Here is a 21,929-nt window from a genome sequence, read left to right as displayed (position 1 = left end):
ATTTAAATGGCGTTTTCTGCACGCATTTGTGTGACAGTGGCTTTAGCTTCAGGGCTGGGAGGTAATAGGCTACTCACCAAGCCAAAACAGCAACAAAGTGTCCAGAAATTCCAAGCAACTCTAACATTAATCAAATGACCGATAACATCATCCGCATTCCAGACGGGCAATTTGTTACCCAGACTCTACGCATTCGGACTTTCGGAGCATGTATTTCTGTTACCTATCATTTGATACATCTGGGCCTATTGTAAAAGTCCCATTGTCATGTCAATCTATATGAATAACAGAGCGATACTTCAAAAGCAGCGACAAAAAACTTCAAGTCCATCGTCAATGGGGGGCCTAGCCTTAAGTAATATACACCACGCCTTCTGGACGTGTGTTAGGAGGAGGGGGGTCTGTTTGTCTGGTATTCGGGCTCCTTGGAGAATTTCTTTACTTGTGTAAAAGGCATTTCCTCTCCGGTGATCTCCAGCTGCATAAGACCTCCCTAGTCCCCACTTGTTTCCTGGACAGAGCTCATCAGATAGCGCTGCTTGTCAGAGCAGCGCAGAGCAATCTGGACAGTTGTGCACTCCTCATCTGCTTCTCTTCTCACTTCACAAACTTCCTCTCTCTCTGTCTTTATCTCTCTCCCTCTTCTTATAAACAGCTAGTCTCCTCAAGAGGAACAAAATCTGGATTTCTGTCACCGTGTGACTTCTCCCAGCCCTGTGTCCGCCCGTCCTGCCGTGATCTTACTTTGTCCCTTGCTTGGAGCTTTGTCTGAGCCGGCGCTCCTGGACACTGGCTAAGAAAGGACTTCAAGGAAGCAGAAAAGGAGACGACTGAGAAAGATGAAGGTTCTTCAGATGTTTCTTCTGGTTCTTAGCCTCCAAATGGGACCTTCAGGTAAGTTCATGACATTTATGGGAGTGATGTCTATTATTATATATTGTAGAGGTGCCATATTCGGCTCAGCTTGGTTCCTGTACTCATTGCGATTCACAATCTAACTTCCCTATCTCAAACACAGTGAACCGTGTAATATAGCATATTTATGTAGGTGTTGACCAAATTCAAGAGCATTCAGACTGATAGAGTTTACAATCTACTTGTTATGTACCCAACCTAATTCATACTAATTCTCAAAGCTGACTTGACCTTATGCTCCATCTCTCGGGGTCGGGTTGGTCTGGTGGGAATACTGTGGCTAAAAGTTTTGTACTGGAACGAAAAGTTGAAATAAGTCAATAAATCTAAGTGATTTGTAGTCCAAGTGTTGTGGAATTACTAACTCTGATACTACTACTCCCAGCATATAATGTGACGGCTAGAATAGCCTACTAGCGCATTTCTCATTGTTCTGGAGAGAATGAGACAATGAAATAGTTCGTCTTTGGACCCACAAGTCCTAACTCATTTTTATAATATGGATTCAATTTGTAGATGTTTTCATACCTCCTGGGACGTAAAGTTCACGAGATCTTGTGAGTAATATGTTGTTTAATCTTGAGTTAAACAGTCCCAGAGTTTGGGAAGGATGATTGCCATCGAGTAGAAGGAATACCCAGGAGGACCGTGCTATGCTTGCAAACAGATGCTTCTTAGTTCGGGAAGGTTTTTTTAGACTGTAAAAGCAAAACAGGAACAAAATACTTAAAATTATGAACATGAAAGTTCACAACCTTTCTGACCGAGTTTGTGGTTTTCATTTTATTACATACATCTGTGCTAAACAATCACATAGAGTATCATCTACTTATATGTGAAGACATCATCCAGTGGAATTTATTGCTAAGATGGCTTGTATGTCAAGAGTCATCACTCTATATGGGTGATGTTGGGTTGATACTAAGCTAGTGGTCTCCAACCCATGGCTCTCTAGATGCTGCAAAACTACCACTCCCAGCATGCCCTGTAGTCTTGCACCAGCTGGAGAGCCATAGGATGGGGAACATTGTTCTGAACCATTGAGGATTCACCAACTCAACCAGCCTTTTTGAGACAACCAACCAAATTTTGAGTCTGACGTTGGTGGTACCCATCCAAGAAGCTGATTGTAGAGGGTGTTGTTCCTGGGACTCCCAGCAAGAAATCGACAACTATGTTTGGGGTAATTATCGAAGCAGCAACTAAGGCTGTCCCTGTACATTAGATAGCTGTTAGCCAAATACTCATTTGGCCAGCAGCTATCTTGCCCAACACCCCCATACATATGTATGGTAGGGTCAGTCGAGGGTGCATGTGTTATGAATGTACACAGGGAAGAAACCTGCTGCCAGACACTTCTGGGAGCAGCTTATCTCCCTACAACAAAAGGATCAGGTAAATTGAAGATCCAACTGCTCAATCCTTCTCTTCCCCAATATCTGCTGTCGAAGGAGAGTCAGGAGACCCCCATAAATATTAGATGATCTGCTGGTCCCTCTGAAATCAGCAGGTTCAACCAATCTATATCTAATGTGTACGTATGACCACCCCAAAGCTGGCCTTACACATTAGATCAAAAATAGGCAAAGGATTTGCTAACAATCTAATGTGATAGGAACATGGGCGGTAGTTGGGGAAAAAGGGATTTAGGGATATTAACATGCCTGATCCTTTGCTCACACCAAATATAAATCATTACCAGAGGGTTTTGAGACATTAGTCCTCTTTATGTTTCTTTAGGAGGACATGGCCTTAATTGTAGAGATGGTGGTCCTATAGTAGGGAATCAATGGTGGACATTCCATATGGATTAAAGGGGTTTTCTAGACTGCTAAAAAAGTTATTTGAGGCAAGCATGTCCTTCCAGATGTATAACCTAAGGTGGCCCTCAAGAATAAGTCGACATTCTGGACTGTTATGAAATTATTTGAGGCTAACACGTACCTCCAAATGTATATCCTAAGGTGCCCCCGAGAATAGGTCTAACCATGTGCATGTAATCATGTACTGGTGCTCTGTGTGCTCATACCTTGTCCATTGATGCACTGGGTGTAAATGAATGGGTGACTTTGGTAGCTACACTCCTCAAACCTATATTTATGATTGGAGATATAGGTGGAAGTAATATAGCAACTACTTTCTGGCGTGAACTCTCGTACTGTAGCCAGGAACGAAGAAGGGACAAGTCTTGCCAGACATCTACAGTTTTGTTCATTCCCATGAAAAACAAGAAAGGCTAAGCCTAAATTCCATCCTATACACATCATGGTATCTGCAGATTATGGGGTCAGACTGCAAAACTGTATTTTGAATTATATACTATCATTGTCATGTAATCATTGTCATGTAATGCCCCTTATAGTGTCCATCACTCTGGGAAATATCTTGCCAAAGCCCTATAGACCACTTAGTAGCATAATGAGAAATCCATTGGTATTAAAGCTTGTTCTCCTCAATGATTTTTGGGCATGTCTCACTCCAACTTAATCAGCATGCTCTTCCATCCCTAATTCAACTTTGGTCTTCTACCTTTCACATACATAAACCATCTAAGTGTGACTGGCTTAAAGGCGTATCCCCATCTTAAAGGGGTGTTCTGATATATATTTTTTAAACTGTTGGAAATTGGGAAAATTATAAAGGAACATATACTTTCTGGCTACAGCCCCCTGATGTTTGAGTGCTACATCTCTGGGGTACCAGGCAAGCAAGTCCTTTTTTTAAAAAAAATTTCCCCATTGCTGCAGGGAAAAAAAACTCCTGGTGAACACCTTTAAAGGGGTTGTGACAAGATATAAAATTATCCCCTATCTACTAACTTTATGATCGGTTGGGGTCCAACCACTGGGAGTCCTACCGATCCTAAGAACAGTGGTCCTGAAGGTCTCACATGGATGAAGCTGAGGACACAGACACGCGGCTGCTCCAGTCATTTCAATGGGAGTGTCGGAAATTGCAATCTCCAGCACTCCGATTGAAATAAATGGAGCCGTGGTACACATGCGTGTCCTCCGCTCCGTTCATGCAGTGATCCTATTCTGAGGATCGGTGGGGGTCCCAGCTGTTGGGCACTCACTGATCATAAAGTTATCCTCTAGCCACAGTTATTCCTATGGATATGGGATACCTTTATGAATTAGCAAATCCCCTTTAAGTATTTATGGCTTCTTCACAGGGTATACTACATATGCCTGATCGGTGTAAGTTCCGTCTCTGGGACCTGCACCCATCATTTGAAGGGACACCAGTCAACCGTGTTAGATGATTTTAGCCCCCACATGCTCCATTGTGCATGGATCTCTGTATTAAAGTCTATGGGAGTTAAACTACATTCACACGGGCGCAGACGCACAAAACCCGCACAAATATGAACTTTATTCTTTTGAATGGACTTATTCACATGAACAATTTTTTTTCCCTTGCAGCAATGGTGAGAGAATGAAAATCGCAGCATGTTTTTATTGTTGGCGTTCCCTCAGAACATCTCACCCATTGCTTTCAATGGAACCTGTAAAGATCTTGCATGGCACTCGCATGCCGCGCCGATGTGCATAGGAGAGCGATGTGATGCTTCCCATTGAAATCAATGGGAAACACTTGTGATCCTCTGATGTGCGCAAAACTCGCATCTACGGATCACAATTTCACAGAAGGTGAAAAACAACCTTGCGTCCATGTGAAAAACGCACGTTGGTAAGCGCAATATCAGGCCAAGTTTCTAGGCCCCATACCGCGCTCGCCTGTGTGAATGTAGCCTTACATGAAGAGCTCATCACTTTGTTTCTTCCTTCCTGCCCTTTGCAAGGGTGGCCATACACATTAAATAGTTATTTCTCCCAACACCACCATACAAATTCACGCTCGACTGAGATAGCCTGTAATCTGAATGTAGAGAGGGAAGAAAGCCACTGACAATACATCTGGCAGCGGCTTACCTCCCAAGAACAGAAGGATCAGACAGTTGAAATCCAACTACCCAATCCTTACCTCTCCCAACATCTGCCATTGGGGAGGGTCAATACGCATTAGATGATTGGTTGGACCACCGAAATTTGCAGGGTCAGCCTACGTGTATCTATTGGTTATGGCCACTCTGAAGTTTGTAGCGTATTAAGACCATTGCAATATGAAGAGTAGATGTTCCATATGTATCGCAGTTGGTAGTGGTGGGGCACGGACAGTGTGAAGACTTTGGCTAAAGTACTGTGATCCCGTCCTTCATGTTGTGCCAGCATTATATCGTCATTTGCCGTCTTCGTGTATTCTCTACGGTGTACATTTCACCGTCACATTTTGCAGCCAAGTCCTACAGAAAGACAGGATGCGACCACAAATAATAAACAGCTTGTCCAAAAAGTGCCCCATTTCCTGTTGACATGAAAACATTGTATAACCGTATACGACTTTGGACTTTTTTCCAGGTTTTCTTTAGTAACTCTTATAAATAGCATGCACTTGTCCTGCCTTCCTTCCTTTTCATCGGTGGTACCAAGATCAACACCTGGAACACCAATATTCAACATATTACTACATTACAGCCAGGCAAGATTGGTGAAAAGTGGTCTTCAAAAAAGCTGGTCCTCTCAAAGCAAGGGCCAGTCAGAGTCATAGTCAGGTTCTCCTTCACCTGGGGTAAACATTCCATTCATTGCATTAGTTCTGGCCGGGGCAAAGTGACTTGTTACCAACCTCCACCAGCACTCAAGACAAAGGGTACAGACACCCCCAGACCACCTAGCTATGCCTCTAGGGCCAGTATGTATACAGTGACGATCAACGGTGGCCTTCTCGAAGCGGTGGTCTTTTAGAGAGGAGCCTCTGAGAACTTACTTAGACAAGCTCAAAGAACATATGATTGTAATGGTGGCTGGGATGATCATCCAATCATCTATATCCACCATCAGTCCATACCTTTGGGCAGCAATGGGAACACGCAATTGTGTGAACTAATGTAATTGAGTCATCCAACAGATGCACTGAACTGCAGCTTTGGAGAGACGTGCATCAGGACCAAGATAGTTGCACAATTTTTCATACTGACAGATCAGGCAGCATATGACTTAGACCACATGACTATTGTGCAATGCAGATCATAAGTCGTAGTGCTTCTGTACCCAGTGCAATAAAGTAGTGGGACTAATCAGCTTCATTGAATCTCGGACAACTATGGCTTTAACCATGTAATTGTCTTAGACTTATTAGTGGAAGCACTTCCTGAGTCAAGTCAATGAACTCTTAAATGGATAGAAAATTATAGCGGCTTTTTTCCAGAAATAGTGCCACTGTTGTCAATGGGCTGTGTGTGGTATTGCAGCTCAGCCTCCTGCAAGCGAATGCAATACTAAGCATAGTCCGTAGGCAAGAGTGGTGCCGTTTCTGAATGATAACATCCATGTCGTACAAAAAAGTCGTACAGTGATTTGAAGTAATGCTGCCATCCCATAGGTGGCGCTGCAGAGGTATTGTTCCATCGTCCTTATTTGCATAAATTACCCAGAGGAGCGTGCATGTCCTTATACATCTCCTCACTCACTTTTCAGGTGTCTTCTCACACCCCTTCTGGGTGCTCTCCTTGGGGAAAGACTATGCCATTCCCCCAACCCTCTCACCCCCTAGGTGCTTCCACACACTTTTTGGGTGCTCTCCTTAAGGAGAGATGACACCCCTCTTAACTAATTAATATCATACAGCCTGTTTTATAAGTTGGTCTCTGAATGCTGATGTTGGGGACCTCAGCTACTATGGGGGACGCTATTTGTCTCAGTGGATACAAGTAGAATCCTATGGACGTCTAGTTTAATGTACTCTTAAAGGAGACTTTTCAGTATTATTTTATACCCTAAGGGAACGGCGACACGGCAGCACAAATTCCTCTGCGAATTTTGTGTTACATGCAACTTTGCCGTGGAAGTCCCACCGCTTACTGAAAGGGTGAATTCTGCAGCGAAAATCCGCAGCAAACAATTGACACGCCACAGATTTTGAGTCCATCTGTCATCCCCTTTGATCCCCATAAACTACATTATGGGGCTCAAAGATGGAAGAGGTTACTGGGTCTTCCATTCGAGGATTGTACCCATGTGTATTCCATAGTTAGGCTATTCACACGGCTGTTCTTTCACACATACCGATGGTCCGTGTGATAGAAACCGCGGCGTGACCTATGCCCGTCGGTACAATGTGCAGGGTCGGTGGATATCGGACTGCGCACAAACTGGTGACCATTTCCCAGGGGAATCTCACGTACGGCTGTCAGGACATGACATTAGATAGAAGAATATCCCGTTATCTGCTGGAGAAAAGTGATCATCTTGGAGGTTAAACCAGTTCCGTCCGTGTTACAAGAGGTGAATGTGACATCATTTTGACAGGACTGTTGTTCGAGGCGGCTGATAAATAACAGTGAAGAGAGGATATGGAGGAGGGAGCGACATAGTGGAGCCAACACCAGCTTTAATTCAGCTGTAATTAATCAAATCATGTCAATGTTCTCTGAGCTCTCCAGCAGATGTGAGGAAGGAAGGCCGCTGCATCCACTTCACTAGAACCAGGCACAATGGAAAGTGGCCTCTTGTACATTGCAGATGGACTGCATTTTAGGGACGGCTTTTGGATTTTACTCTTAACTTTTTTTTAAGGAAGCAGGGGTGTAGTTATGGGGGGTGCTCCAAGCCTTTATGGTGCCTGAGGAGAAGTATGAACTGGTCCCCCCCCCCCCCCCCACACACACACACTGCAAAAAAACACTTATTTCACAGGCCTTGAAAGCACGAATATTCAAGATACCCGTCACATAATTGTACCATTGAGACTAATAGCGTAGATAAGAGTAATAGCGGCCCCCAGTAGTGGCCCTAATAGTAATAGTGACCCCATTAATGGTCCCAGTAGTAATAGTGACCACGTTAGCGACCATAGTAGTAATAATGACCCAATTAGTGGCCCCTGTAGTAATACTGACCCCAAGAGTAGCTCCAGTAGTAATAATTCCCCATTATTAATAGTAATGGCCCCAGTAGTAATACTGATCCCAATAGTGACCCCAGTAGTAATAGTAACCCCCATAGTGGCCCTTGTAGTAATATTGACCACCTTAATGGGTCCATTAGTAATAAAGACCCTATTAGTTGCCCCCAGTAGTAATAGTAACCTCCATAGTGGCTCCAGTAGTAATAGTGACTCCAATAGTGACCTCAGTAGTAATAGTGTCCCCCATAGTAGCTCTAATAGTAATAATCTCCCCCATAGTAGTCAAACTAGTAAGAGTGACCCCGTTAGTGACTCCCGTAGTAATAGTAGCCCCCATAACGGCCCCAGTAGTAAGTGTCCCCCAAAGAAGCTTTAGTAGTCATAGTGACCCCAATACAGCATCCGAGGAGCGGGCCCACAGCCGAGGAGATGGTGGGGTAGATACGGCCCTTGTCACAGTGGCACTACCATCTCCTCCCCTGGGGACAGCTCGGGTCCCGTCCAAGATACTGCTGGGGGAGGTCACAGAGAAAATGTAACCGAAGGTTACCTGCAATACTCTTGTCATTCGTGATGCCACTGTTCCGTCCTCTGCGGTGAATCTCAATTAAGTAAATAACTTCATACAGGGATACTTTCTGGACAAATCGAGAACGGTCGGTAATGTCCGTTTACTGTAACTTCAGCAAAGGTTCAACATATACCAGTAGATTGGCACAAATTACACTTCTAGAAGGTGGTGTGACAAGGAGGACTTCTCGGGGTAATCCAGGCAATCCACAGTCCCAGTCATTTGTGTGATCCCACTCTCGGCGACTCCCTTACTCCCTCCAACACTTTACCGGTCAACACTCACGCTTCTGGTGCCTTTCTTTCTCTCATTCAGTGCTTAGTGGTAGCACCAACACATCCTGGGTAGAGTAGGCCGAGGCCAAGCTGAAGGGTATTGCTCAGCTTCTTCCATTCTCTGCGCACAAACCAATCAATGTCTGTGGGGTTCACTCGCTTGCAGACTCTGACTTGCTAACTGACTCCCACTCTTTGCAAGAAAACCTCTCCAATACTAACACAGACTGCCTAACATAGTATCCTTGCAAACACATATATATGAAACAGTCACAGGACGCACAACAAGATACATTTTCCAGACATAACCCAGACATTAACTCAGTGCTGCAGAGGTGCAATACACATACCAAATGCACACTACAATTAAGACACTGACAAAACAATTGCATGAGACAGACCTATAACATTATGGAGGGGCCCCACTAGTTCTGGGCAACTACACCAATAGTGGCCCCAGTAGGAATAGTGTCCCCCACAGTGGCCTCAGTAGTAATAGTGCCCTGTAAAAGACCTCCAGCTGGGCAGCAACCCAGCAAAATCAAGCATTTAACTCACTCGGTCTGTAGCTGTGGTCCAGTAGCCATGGCAGCAGTAATCTGTGACCCCTGATTTCTCTGCCCAGCTTCTGCACTGTGTACAGGATGGCGTCTGCATGCAGGAACGCAGATGACGAAGGGAGAAGTCAGTTAAATGCTTGCCTGGTTGCTGCCCAACCGGCTCGCAGCTGGCAATTATTTTGTACCGGCCTTAGAAATGGTAAAAAAGAAATATTGGCCTTAACTACCGGCCAGGTGGCAACCGGGGCTGCCCCTCTGAGGTCTCACAGGCTGCCACTTGAGGCAGCAGGCTCAGGTAACCTCATGGTAGGGTCACACCTGTGCAGACACAACAAATGTACATAGGCCCTGGCTCTTAAGAAGGGCCAAAAACAACCCTCCGTCATATAAAAAGATGGCAATATTATAAATGGTAGGCGGGAGCTTAATACAGATTTTACATTACGGCTTGTGAGCTTAAAAGGACCCATCACCACTCTTGATACGTCTGCCTGGCAGGTACTAAACGCTTTATTTCCGTTTTGCTGCCCCCACAACAGAACAGCTAGACGAAAAAGCAAAAACGCCAGTGTGAAATGGCCCTTATTGTATATATCTTGTTCTGTGTCAATCGGACTGGCGACAAGCAGTAAATAGGAGTTTACAGCCCAGAGAAACTTGTTCCAAGCGCCGCGTCTGTCCGTCTGCCTGGCTCCATCCTGTTAACATTTACTTGGGGTTGAAGTGCTCTTCCATCCTGTTTCTTGCTCAGCTCTGAGGATTGGGAGTTAGCGCTCGCAGCTCTGGAGCAGGCGGCAATGCTCCGAGTTCCTGAGTTTCACAAGCGCTTGATTAACGGAATTAATGCAAAATAATCTCCTTCTCGCCCACAAATCCCTGTATAATTTACCACCTCTAGAATCTTCATGTGTGGGATTACATTACTGCAATTCCCCCATATAGTCCTATTCTCAGAGTCACGCCTGCGTGTAATAAGGGTACTAAGTTCACAATTCTAATTCTCCACCATTAGCCTATGAACAGAATGCAGTCTGCCGTTTGCAGGAGTCTGTAGTCTGTCGACAGGGTGCTATGACTTTTCCGGTCTCCTGAGACGAGAGTTACGGGACAGCCCACAGAACAATATCGCAGTGCTGAGCGGTCACCTGCATTGTTTTGGCTACAGGCAGGTACTTAAAGCCTTTGGAACGGAACAGGCACTTTAAGCCTTCCCTGAGGTTATCCTTTGCGGCTTTAGGATAGATGGCATCCTGTGCAGAATTATTTTTGGTTCCCTTAGCAGAAGAAAAGAACAATATATATTGTACTGATAGGTAGCCTGCCTGTATTCTGCTAGTGAAGAAAGCAGAAAGATATATCATATCCTCTGTAGAACAGCTCAGTGAATAAATACAGCACCAGAACCAAGCTCGTAGCATAAATACAGCACCAGAACCAGGCTCATAGCATAAATACAGCACCAGAACCAAGCTCATAGCATAAATACAGCACCAGAACCAAGCTCATAGCATAAATACAGCATCAGAACCAAACTCATACCATAAATACAGCACCAGAACCAAGCTCATAGCATAAATACAGCCCCAGAACCAAGCTCATAGCATAAATACAGCACCAGAACCAAGCTCATAGCATAAATACAGCACCAGAACCAAGCTCATACCATAAATACAGCACCAGAATCATCTTTATAACGGAAATACAGCACAGAACAAAGCTCATAACATAACTACAGCCCCATATCTCAGTCAGTACAAAAATACAGCCCCAGAACTAAGCTCATAAGTACAGCACAAGAACCAAGCTCAGTACATGCTGATGTACCAATCATTAGTGCTGAAGGACCAATAGTAGCGCCTTGGAACATCAGAGGGGAGGATGATTTATGGTGCTTTACAAGACGCTGCCATAAAGGAGGAATAAAATCGTCTGCCCAGATGGGCCTAAGGAGGGCAATCGCCCCCAGTCTACATCAGCCTGATGCCCACCTACGAGCTGGTGACTTGCCCCCTTTGCGACTGAAGGGGTCGCAACCATAATCCTAAAACATCTACATAGAATCTGCACAGTGATACAGAGTCCCTACTGTTCTATAGGCACTCTGTGTGCCACCAGTCAATACTCTATTCTCCCTTTGAAGCAATGTTTATAGTAGAGAATACCTCTGTAATGGGTCATACAATGGAACATGCCATGCATGTAGTGGGTTGTAAACATGGCTGCCCATGACTCCTCTCTACCACAGCCATCTATAGGAGAAGGAGCTAGTGATAAGTAGGGATGCCAGCAGCCCATCCAAGAAGTAAGCACACATGGCTGTTTCCAGAGACTTGGAGCAGGTTGTGAGCATGCTCAGCCATTGCTCTGTGCGGCTCCATCGCACCGCTGCCATATACAGAAGAGGTGACAGGCATGTCCCTGTCAAGTGATCTGCAGAGATTGCAAGAGTTGGACCACTATGGACCAACAAGTCTTCGTTCTTGGTTGCTTTCATATCTCCCATAGACTTGTCTAGAGCACGTAGTGAGCATGCTCAGCCATCACTCTATATACCTCTTTGCCACCATCATCCTATACAAGAGGTATGTCCTATTGTAATGATCATGAAGGTCTCAGCAGCTGGACCTTCACCAATCTAATAGGTGAGCAAGCTCGGTTGTAGACTTGTATAGAGTAAGTTGTGGGCACGCTCCGTCATCATTCCATACATATTCCCTTTACAGCCACTTACAAGTTGGGGTGACAGAGGTCCCCCCCATCCTAGTCATTGTTGGACCCCACCAATTACCATTCCACCCTATCCAATTTCTCTTTGCACCTCAAAAATTTGCATGAAGTGAGATTTTGTACTAAATAAATGGAACCATCTTCTTCTCGTATCACTTGTGCCCTTGTATTGTTTTTCTGAAGTCGTGTTTCGATACCTCAGACTGAACCCAACTGAGATCTTCATTCCTGGAGTTGTTTTGCTGATTGGTTCTTGGCACTAGGGAGACACTGAGACGCGTCATGACGGGGGGGAGGGGTGACCGTATTTATTTTTGCTTCCAGAGAACTTCCCTTTTTTTGCATTTTCCTCCCTATCTGATCCACCGAGCGCCTCTGTCCAGGCACCCGCCTGTGCGGCTTTATCTGATAATGACATAATGTGGTGCCAGCTGGCCTGTGGGTGACGCAGGGAACGGCACTGCAGAAGATTGGCCGGTGCACTTTGCAGCTCTTCTAGCACCGCCACCACTTTTTATCTTTCCCGCTTAAGAATGATAGTCGTGCCAGGAAAGTAAAAGTAAGATTTAGTAGGAAATTCTTTTTTAGACAGTTTACTAGAATGGTCGGCCGGCGTGCTGAGTCAGTGGAGCTTCATGCAGCACGTTGTACTGTACCGAGGAGCAGCGGGCAGGGAGGTTGTGTAAGGAGCCAGTCTGCTGCATCCAGATAAGGGTTGTTTTTTTGTGCGGGCAGGAAGCAGCACACAATAGTGACTACTCTAGTCTATGACCTACTATAGGGTTTGGATGAGAGCCCCAGTCATTAATTGAGTCTCCTATTAATGCAGTGTGGAGCTTCCGTGTGTCCATCTTCACCCCTGTTGGCAGGAAGTTGCCCACACATTCAGAGGGCAGGCTGCTATTTTTACTATGCGTCTGACTGAAGAAGACGTGGTGACGCACAGGGGAACTCCAGCGCCCTAACATTGTCCCACCTGCTGTTGAGTGACACAGTAGGACTTGCTGGTCAGTCGGTGACTGTTCACAGAAATGAAGGAAACTTAGTTGGCTCCCTGCGACTGTTCTTATTATTGCAATGCTGAAGTATCTCTCACCGGTTATGAGCGATTTGCTTACTGAACTATATGAGCCAAAGGAAAATAATGGCTCCACTTCTACACTCTTTGTTAAAAAAAACATCCATTCCCTAGAAGAAGATGTCATTTTACTGCAAAACTCGGCATGCAGTTACATCTCTGATACAGTTGTGGTGTGATTAGATGAACGGTCTTGTCACCTGAGGCCCTGAAAGTGCTTCCCCCCTTGGCCTATAAGAGCCTCTCAGAGGCTCCTTGTGTGTAGTGACCTCTTCTTCTGCTTGTGTAGAGCTTGTTGACCACTAGACGCCTCTACGACGCAGAGAAGAGATTTCACCAATTACCAGAGTCTGAGAGGGGCGCATTATTGGGATGTGAGAAGCTGGATGGTTTTAGCGATGAATTGTCCTCCACTGGCTATTCTGACCAGACTGTTAGGAGGTGTTGGAACCAGTGGATGTGTGAGGACTAGAGATGAGCGAACACCAAAATGTTCGGGTGTTCGTTATTCGTAACGAACTTCCCGTGATGCTCGAGGGTTCGTTTCGAACAACGAACCCCATTGAAGTCAATGGGCGACCAGAACATTTTTGTATTTCGCCGATGCTCGCTAAGGTTTTCATGTGTGAAAATCTGGGCAATTCAGGAAAGTGATGGGAATGACACAGTGACGGATAGGGCAGGCGAGGGGCTACATGTTGGGCTGCATCTCAAGTTCCCAGGTCCCACTATTAAGCCACAATACCGGCAAGAGTGGGCCCCCCCCCTCCCAACAACTTTTACTTCTGAAAAGCCCTCATTAGCATGGCATACCTTTGCTAAGCACCACACTACCTCCAACAAAGCACAATCACTGCCTGCATGACACTCCACTGACACTTCTCCTGGGTTACATGCTGCCCAACCGCCCCCCCTCCCCCCCACAGCGCACACCAAAGTGTCCCTGCGCAGCCTTCAGCTGCCCTCATGCCACACCACGCTCATGTCTATTTAGAATTGCGTCTGCCATGACGAGGGAGCGCAGGCACACACTGCAGAGGTTGGCACGGCTAGGCAGCGACCCTCTTTAAAAGTGGCGGAGCGATAGCCCACAATGCTGTACAGAAGCAATGAGAAATAGAATCCTGTGCCACCGCCATCAGGAGCTGCACACGTGGGCATAGCAATGGGGAACCTATGTGCCACACACTATTCATTCTGTCAAGGTGTCTGCATGCCCCAGTCAGACCGGGCTTTTTAATTCATAGACACAGGCAGGTACAACTCCCTATTGTGAAGTCCCTGTCGACCCACAGCATGGGTGGCTCCCTGGAACCCACTGGCGGTACACAGAAATATCCCATTGCATTGCCCAACACAGCTGAGGTAGTAATGTCGTGCTTAATGCAGGTGGGCTTCGGCCCACACTGCATGCCCCAGTCTGACTGGGGTTCTTTATAAGTGTACAGATGTAGTAAAAACTCCGTGTGCACCTACAGCATGGGTGGGTGCCAGGAAGCCACCGGCGGTACATAGAAATATCCCATTGCATTGCCCAACACAGCTGAGGTAGTAATGTTGTGCTTAACCCTTTCCAATCCAATTTGTATATGGTTTTCCTAGGGGGCTTACTCTTTTTCTGCTGTTATACAACGGCGCTATATGCTGGCTAAAGCCAGTACTGCATGAGCTGACACGTAGGATAGGCTCCGACAGCAGAGAGGCTGGCAATATACAGTAAGAGAACCCCGACGGACGTCTACCAACAACGGAGCTGTACAGCCTTAAACCCTAATGTCTTCACAGGTCACACAGTGGACTGGAAAGGGTTAATGCAGGTGGGCTTCGGCCCACACTGCATGCCCCAGTCAGACTGGGGTTCTTTACAAGTGGACACATGTAGGTTTAACTCCCTGTGGACCCACTGCCTGGGTGGGTGCCAGGAAGCCACCGGCGGTACATAGAAATATCCCATTGCATTGCCCAACACAGCTGAGGTAGTAATGTCGTGCGTAATACAGGTGGGCTTCGGCCCACACTGCATGCCCCAGTCAGACGGGTTCTTTAGAAGTGTACAGAAGTATTAAAAACTCAGTGTGCACCTACAGCATGGGTGGCTCCCTGGAACCCACCGGCGGTACACAAAAATATCCCATTGCATTGCCCAACACAGCTGAGGTAGTAATGTCGTGCGTAATGCAGGTGGGCTTCGGCCCACACTGCATGCCCCAGTCAGACTGGGGTTCTTTACAAGTGGACACATGTAGGTTTAACTCCCTGTGGACCCACTGCCTGGGTGGGTGCCAGGAAGCCACCGGCGGTACATAGAAATATCCCATTGCATTGCCCAACACAGCTGAGGTAGTAATGTCGTGCGTAATACAGGTGGGCTTCGGCCCACACTGCATGCCCCAGTCAGACGGGTTCTTTAGAAGTGTACAGAAGTATTAAAAACTCAGTGTGCACCTACAGCATGGGTGGCTCCCTGGAACCCACCGGCGGTACACAAAAATATCCCATTGCATTGCCCAACACAGCTGAGGTAGTAATGTCGTGCGTAATGCAGGTGGGCTTCGGCCCACACTGCATGCCCCAGTCAGACTGGGGTTCTTTACAAGTGGACACATGTAGGTTTAACTCCCTGTGGACCCACTGCCTGGGTGGGTGCCAGGAAGCCACCGGCGGTACATAGAAATATCCCATTGCATTGCCCAACACAGCTGAGGTAGTAATGTCGTGCGTAATACAGGTGGGCTTCGGCCCACACTGCATGCCCCAGTCAGACGGGTTCTTTAGAAGTGTACAGAAGTATTAAAAACTCAGTGTGCACCTACAGCATGGGTGGCTCCCTGGAACCCACCGGCGGTACACAAAAATATCCCATTGCATTGCCCAACACAGCTGAGGTAACGTCAGCTGTAATGCAGGTGGGCTAAAAATTAATTTGATTACACTGTAGGCGAGGGCCCACAAAAATTGCTGTATCAACAGTACTAATGTACATCCCAAAAATTGGCCATGGCCAGCCAAGAGGGCAGGTGAAACCCATTAATCGCTTTGGTTAATGTGGCTTAAGTGGTAACTAGGCCTGGAGGCAGCCCAGTGTAACGAAAAATTGGTTCAAGTTAAAGTTCCAATGCTTTTAAGCGCATTGAAACTTATAAAAATTGTTCAGAAAAATTATTTGAGTGAGCCTTGTGGCCCTAAGAAAAATTGCCCGTTCAGCGTGATTACGTGAGGTTTCAGGAGGAGGAGCAGGAGGAGGAGGAGGAGGAATATTAGACACAGATTGATGAAGCAGAAATGTCCCCGTTTTGGATGGTGAGAGAGAACGTAGCTTCCATCCGCGGGTGCAGCCTACGTATTGCTTACGTATCGCTGCTGTCCGCTGGTGGAGAACAGAAGTCTGGCGAAATCCAGCCTTTGTTCATCTTGATGAGTGTTAGCCTGTCGGCACTGTCGGTTGACAAGCGGCTACGCTTATCTGTGATGATTCCCCCAGCCGCACTAAACACCCTCTCCGACAACACGCTAGCCGCAGGACAAGCAAGCACCTCAAGGGCATACAGGGCTAGTTCAGGCCACGTGTCCAGCTTCGACACCCAGTAGTTGTAGGGGGCAGAGGCGTCACCAAGGATGGTCGTGCGATCCGCTACGTACTCCCTCACCATCCTTTTGCAGTGCTCCCGCCGACTCAGCCGTGACTGGGGAGCGGTGACACAGTCTTGGTGGGGAGCCATAAAGCTGGCCAGGCCCTTAAAGACTGTTGCACTGCCTGGGATGTACATGCTGCTCGATCTACGCACATCCCCTGCAACATGGCCCTCGGAACTGCGCCTTCTGCCACTAGCGCTGTCGGCTGGGAATTTTACCATCAGCTTGTCCGCAAGGGTCCTGTGGTATAGCAACACTCTCGAACCCCTTTCCTCTTCGGGAATGAGAGTGGGCAGGTTCTCCTTATACCGTGGATCGAGCAGTGTGTACACCCAGTAATCCGTAGTGGCCAGAATGCGTGCAACGCGAGGGTCACGAGAAAGGCATCCTAACATGAAGTCAGCCATGTGTGCCAGGGTACCTGTACGCAACACATGGCTGTCTTCACTAGGAAGATCACTTTCAGGATCCTCCTCCTCCTCCTCCTCCTCAGGCCATACACGCTGAAAGGATGACAGGCAATCAGCCGGTGTACCGTCAGCAGCGGGCCAAGCTGTCTCTTCCCCCTCCTCCTCATGCTCCTCCTCCTCCTCCTGTACGCGCTGAGAAATAGACAGGAGGGTGCCCTGACTATCCAGCGGCATACTGTCTTCCCCCGCCCCCGTTTCCGAGCGCAAAGCAGCTGCCTTTATGGTTTGCAGGGAATTTCTCAAGATGCATAGCAGAGGAATGGTGACGCTAATGATTGTAGCATCGCCGCTCACCACCTGGGTAGACTCCTCAAAATTACCAAGGACATGGCAGATGTCTGCCAACCAGGCCCACTCTTCTGAAAGGAATTGAGGAGGCTGACTCCCACTGCGCCGCCCATGTTGGAGTTGGTATTCGACTATAGCTCTCCGTTGTTCATAGAGCCTGGCCAACATGTGGAGCGTAGAGTTCCACCGTGTGGGCACGTCGCACAGCAGTCGGTGCACTGGCAGCTTAAAGTGATGTTGCAGGGTGCGCAGGGTGGCAGCGTCCGTGTGGGACTTGCGGAAATGTGCGCAGAGCCGGCGCGCCTTTACGAGCAGGTCTGACAAGCGTGGGTAGCTTTTCAGAAACCGCTGAACCACCAAATTAAAGACGTGGGCCAGGCATGGCACGTGCGTGAGGCTGCCAAGCTGCAGAGCCGCCACCAGGTTACGGCCGTTGTCACACACGACCATGCCCGGTTGGAGGCTCAGCGGCGCAAGCCAGCGGTCGGTCTGCTGTGTCAGACCCTGCAGCAGTTCGTGGGCCGTGTGCCTCTTATCGCCTAAGCTGAGTAGTTTCAGCACGGCCTGCTGACGCTTGCCCACCGCTGTGCTGCCACACCGCGCGACACCGACTGCTGGCGACATGCTGCTGCTAACACATCTTGATTGTGAGACAGAGGAGGAGGAGGAGGAGGAGGGTGCTTTAGTGGAGGAAGCATACACCTCCGCAGATACCAGCACCGAGCTGGGGCCCGCAATTCTGGGGGTGGGTAGGACGTGAGCGGTCCCAGGCTCTGACTCTGTCCCAGCCTCCACTAAATTCACCCAATGTGCCGTCAGGGAGATGTAGTGGCCCTGCCCGCCTGTGCTTGTCCACGTGTCCGTAGTTAAGTGGACCGTGGCAGTAACCGCGTTGGTGAGGGCGCGCACAATGTTGCGGGAGACGTGGTCGTGCAGGGCTGGGACGGCACATCGGGAAAAGTAGTGGCGACTGGGAACTGAGTAGCGCGGGGCCGCCGCCTCCATGATACTTTTGAAGGACTCCGTTTCCACAACCCTATACGGCAGCATCTCAAGGCTGATGAATTTTGCGATGCGGACGGTTAACGTTTGAGCGTGCGGGTGCGTGGCGGCGTACTTGCGCTTGCGCTCGAACACTTGCGCAAGCGACGGCTGAACGGTGCGCTGAACTACACTGCTGGATGGGGCCGAGGACAGCGGAGATGAGGGTGTGGGTGCAGGCCATGAGGCGGTAGTGCCTGTGTCCTGAGAGGGGGGTTGCATCTCAGTGGCAGGTTGGGGCACAGGGGGAGAGGCAGGGGTGCAAACCGGAGACGGTGAACGGCCTTTGTCCCACCTTGCGGGGTGCTTGGCCATCATATGTCTGCGCATGGTGGTGGTGGTGAGGCTGTTGGTGTTGGCTCCCCGGCTGAGCTTTGCGCGACAAAGGTTGCACACCACTGTTCGTCGGTCGTCAGGCGTCTCTGTGAAAAACTGCCAGACCTTAGAGCACCTCGGCCTACGCAGGGTGGCATGGCGCGAGGGGGCGCTTTGGGAAACACTTGGTGGATTATTCGGTCTGGCCCTGCCTCTACCCCTGGCCACCGCACTGCCTCTTGCAACCTGCCCTGCTGATGCCCTTGACTCCCCCTCTGAAGACCTGTCCTCCTGAGTAAGCGTTGCACACCAGGTGGGGTCAGTCACCTCATCGTCCTGCTGCTCTTCCTCCGAATCCTCTGTGCGCTGCTCCCTGGGACTTACTGCCCTTACTACTACCTCACTGCAAGACAACTGTGTCTGATCGTCATCGTCCTCCTCACCCACAGAAAGTTGTTGAGACAGTTGGCGGAAGTCCCCAGCCTCTTCCCCCGGACCCCGGGAACTTTCGAATGGTTGGGCATCAGTGACGATAAACTCCTCTGGTGGGAGAGGAACCGCTGCTGCCCAATCTAAGCAGGGGCCCGAGAACAGTTCCTGGGAGTGTTCCCGCTCCTGAGCAGGTGTCATTGTAGTGGACTGAGGAGGCTGGGAGGAAGGAGGAGCAGCAGACAGAGGATTCGGATTGGCAGCAGTGGACGGCGCAGAACTGCGGGTAGACGATAGGTTGCTCGAAGCACTTTCTGCCATCCAGGACAGGACCTGCTCACACTGCTCATTTTCTAATAACCGTCTCCCGCGTGGACCCATTAATTGGGCGATGAATGTGGGGACGCCAGAAACGTGCCTCTCTCCTAATCGCGCAGCAGACAGCTGCGACACACCTGGATCAGGAGCTTGGCCTGTGCCCACACCCTCACTTGGCCCTCCGCGTCCTCGGCCACGTCCACGTCCACGTCCTCTAGGCTTACCCCTACCCCTCAGCATGCTGTATTACCAGTGATTAGATTTCCCAGGCAGGAAATAAATTGGCGCAAGACTGCAGGCCAAATATAATTTTTGCCCTTTTTGGAAAACGAAAGGCCCCACTGCCTCTAGTGAATGAATTATCTAAGTTTAATAACTGTGCTGTGTCCCTGCTTATGTGTCACAGAACGTGAGGGTAGCAGAGTTATTATAACTCTTGGAGAGCAGGTATTTTTTTTTCCCAATTAAGGAAAGCAAATGGCGAACCCAGCAGTAAAGCGTAGCTGGCTGCGTATGATTTAGCAATGTTTTTCACGCAGCTCACACGTCTACACAGGCGTAAGGACGGACACAGGCTGGACAAATAGATTTGTTTTCAGTTTTTTCCCACCAACAGGCAGCACTGCGTATATTCAATGAACCTGCGAAGTTTAATAACTGCGCTGTGTCCCTGCTTATGTGTCACAGAACGTGAGGGTAGCAGAGTTATTATAACTCTTGGAGAGCAGGTATTTTTTTTTCCCAATTAAGGAAAGCAAATGGCGAACCCAGCAGTAAAGCGTAGCTGGCTGCGTATGATTTAGCAATGTTTTTCACGCAGCTCACACGTCTACACAGGCGTAAGGACGGACACAGGCTGGACAAATAGATTTGTTTTCAGTTTTTTCCCACCAACAGGCAGCACTGCGTATATTCAATGAACCTGCGAAGTTTAATAACTGCGCTGTGTCCCTGCTTATGTGTCACAGAACGTGAGGGTAGCAGAGTTATTATAACTCTTGGAGAGCAGGTATTTTTTTTTCCCAATTAAGGAAAGCAAATGGCGAACCCAGCAGTAAAGCGTAGCTGGCTGCGTATGATTTAGCAATGTTTTTCACGCAGCTCACACGTCTACACAGGCGTAAGGACGGACACAGGCTGGACAAATAGATTTGTTTTCAGTTTTTTCCCACCAACAGGCAGCACTGCGTATATTCAATGAACCTGCGAAGTTTAATAACTGCGCTGTGTCCCTGCTTATGTGTCACAGAACGTGAGGGTAGCAGAGTTATTATAACTCTTGGAGAGCAGGTATTTTTTTTTCCCAATTAAGGAAAGCAAATGGCGAACCCAGCAGTAAAGCGTAGCTGGCTGCGTATGATTTAGCAATGTTTTTCACGCAGCTCACACGTCTACACAGGCGTAAGGACGGACACAGGCTGGACAAATAGATTTGTTTTCAGTTTTTTCCCACCAACAGGCAGCACTGCGTATATTCAATGAACCTGCGAAGTTTAATAACTGCGCTGTGTCCCTGCTTATGTGTCACAGAACGTGAGGGTAGCAGAGTTATTATAACTCTTGGAGAGCAGGTATTTTTTTTTCCCAATTAAGGAAAGCAAATGGCGAACCCAGCAGTAAAGCGTAGCTGGCTGCGTATGATTTAGCAATGTTTTTCACGCAGCTCACACGTCTACACAGGCGTAAGGACGGACACAGGCTGGACAAATAGATTTGTTTTCAGTTTTTTCCCACCAACAGGCAGCACTGCGTATATTCAATGAACCTGCGAAGTTTAATAACTGCGCTGTGTCCCTGCTTATGTGTCACAGAACGTGAGGGTAGCAGAGTTATTATAACTCTTGGAGAGCAGGTATTTTTTTTTCCCAATTAAGGAAAGCAAATGGCGAACCCAGCAGTAAAGCGTAGCTGGCTGCGTATGATTTAGCAATGTTTTTCACGCAGCTCACACGTCTACACAGGCGTAAGGACGGACACAGGCTGGACAAATAGATTTGTTTTCAGTTTTTTCCCACCAACAGGCAGCACTGCGTATATTCAATGAACCTGCGAAGTTTAATAACTGCGCTGTGTCCCTGCTTATGTGTCACAGAACGTGAGGGTAGCAGAGTTATTATAACTCTTGGAGAGCAGGTATTTTTTTTTCCCAATTAAGGAAAGCAAATGGCGAACCCAGCAGTAAAGCGTAGCTGGCTGCGTATGATTTAGCAATGTTTTTCACGCAGCTCACACGTCTACACAGGCGTAAGGACGGACACAGGCTGGACAAATAGATTTGTTTTCAGTTTTTTCCCACCAACAGGCAGCACTGCGTATATTCAATGAACCTGCGAAGTTTAA

General features: G+C 48.0%; 1 protein-coding gene across 1 annotated transcript in view; it reads left to right on the top strand.

The window, feature by feature from the left end:
• The first annotated feature begins 459 nt into the window (after positions 1-459).
• ENG (endoglin) overlaps positions 460-21,929 on the top strand; it is a 60,833-nt gene continuing 39,363 nt past the window's right edge. Inside the window, exon 1 of the mRNA XM_066580579.1 lies at positions 460-894. Within this exon, the coding sequence (XP_066436676.1) occupies positions 840-894 (55 nt within the window). The 5' untranslated portion in view covers positions 460-839. The remainder of the gene's footprint in view (positions 895-21,929) is intronic.

The sequence above is a fragment of the Eleutherodactylus coqui genome, chromosome 10 (genome assembly GCF_035609145.1).
Source record: "Eleutherodactylus coqui strain aEleCoq1 chromosome 10, aEleCoq1.hap1, whole genome shotgun sequence".
Lineage (NCBI taxonomy): Eukaryota > Metazoa > Chordata > Amphibia > Anura > Eleutherodactylidae > Eleutherodactylus > Eleutherodactylus coqui.
This window is presented reverse-complemented; position numbering and strand designations above follow the sequence as displayed.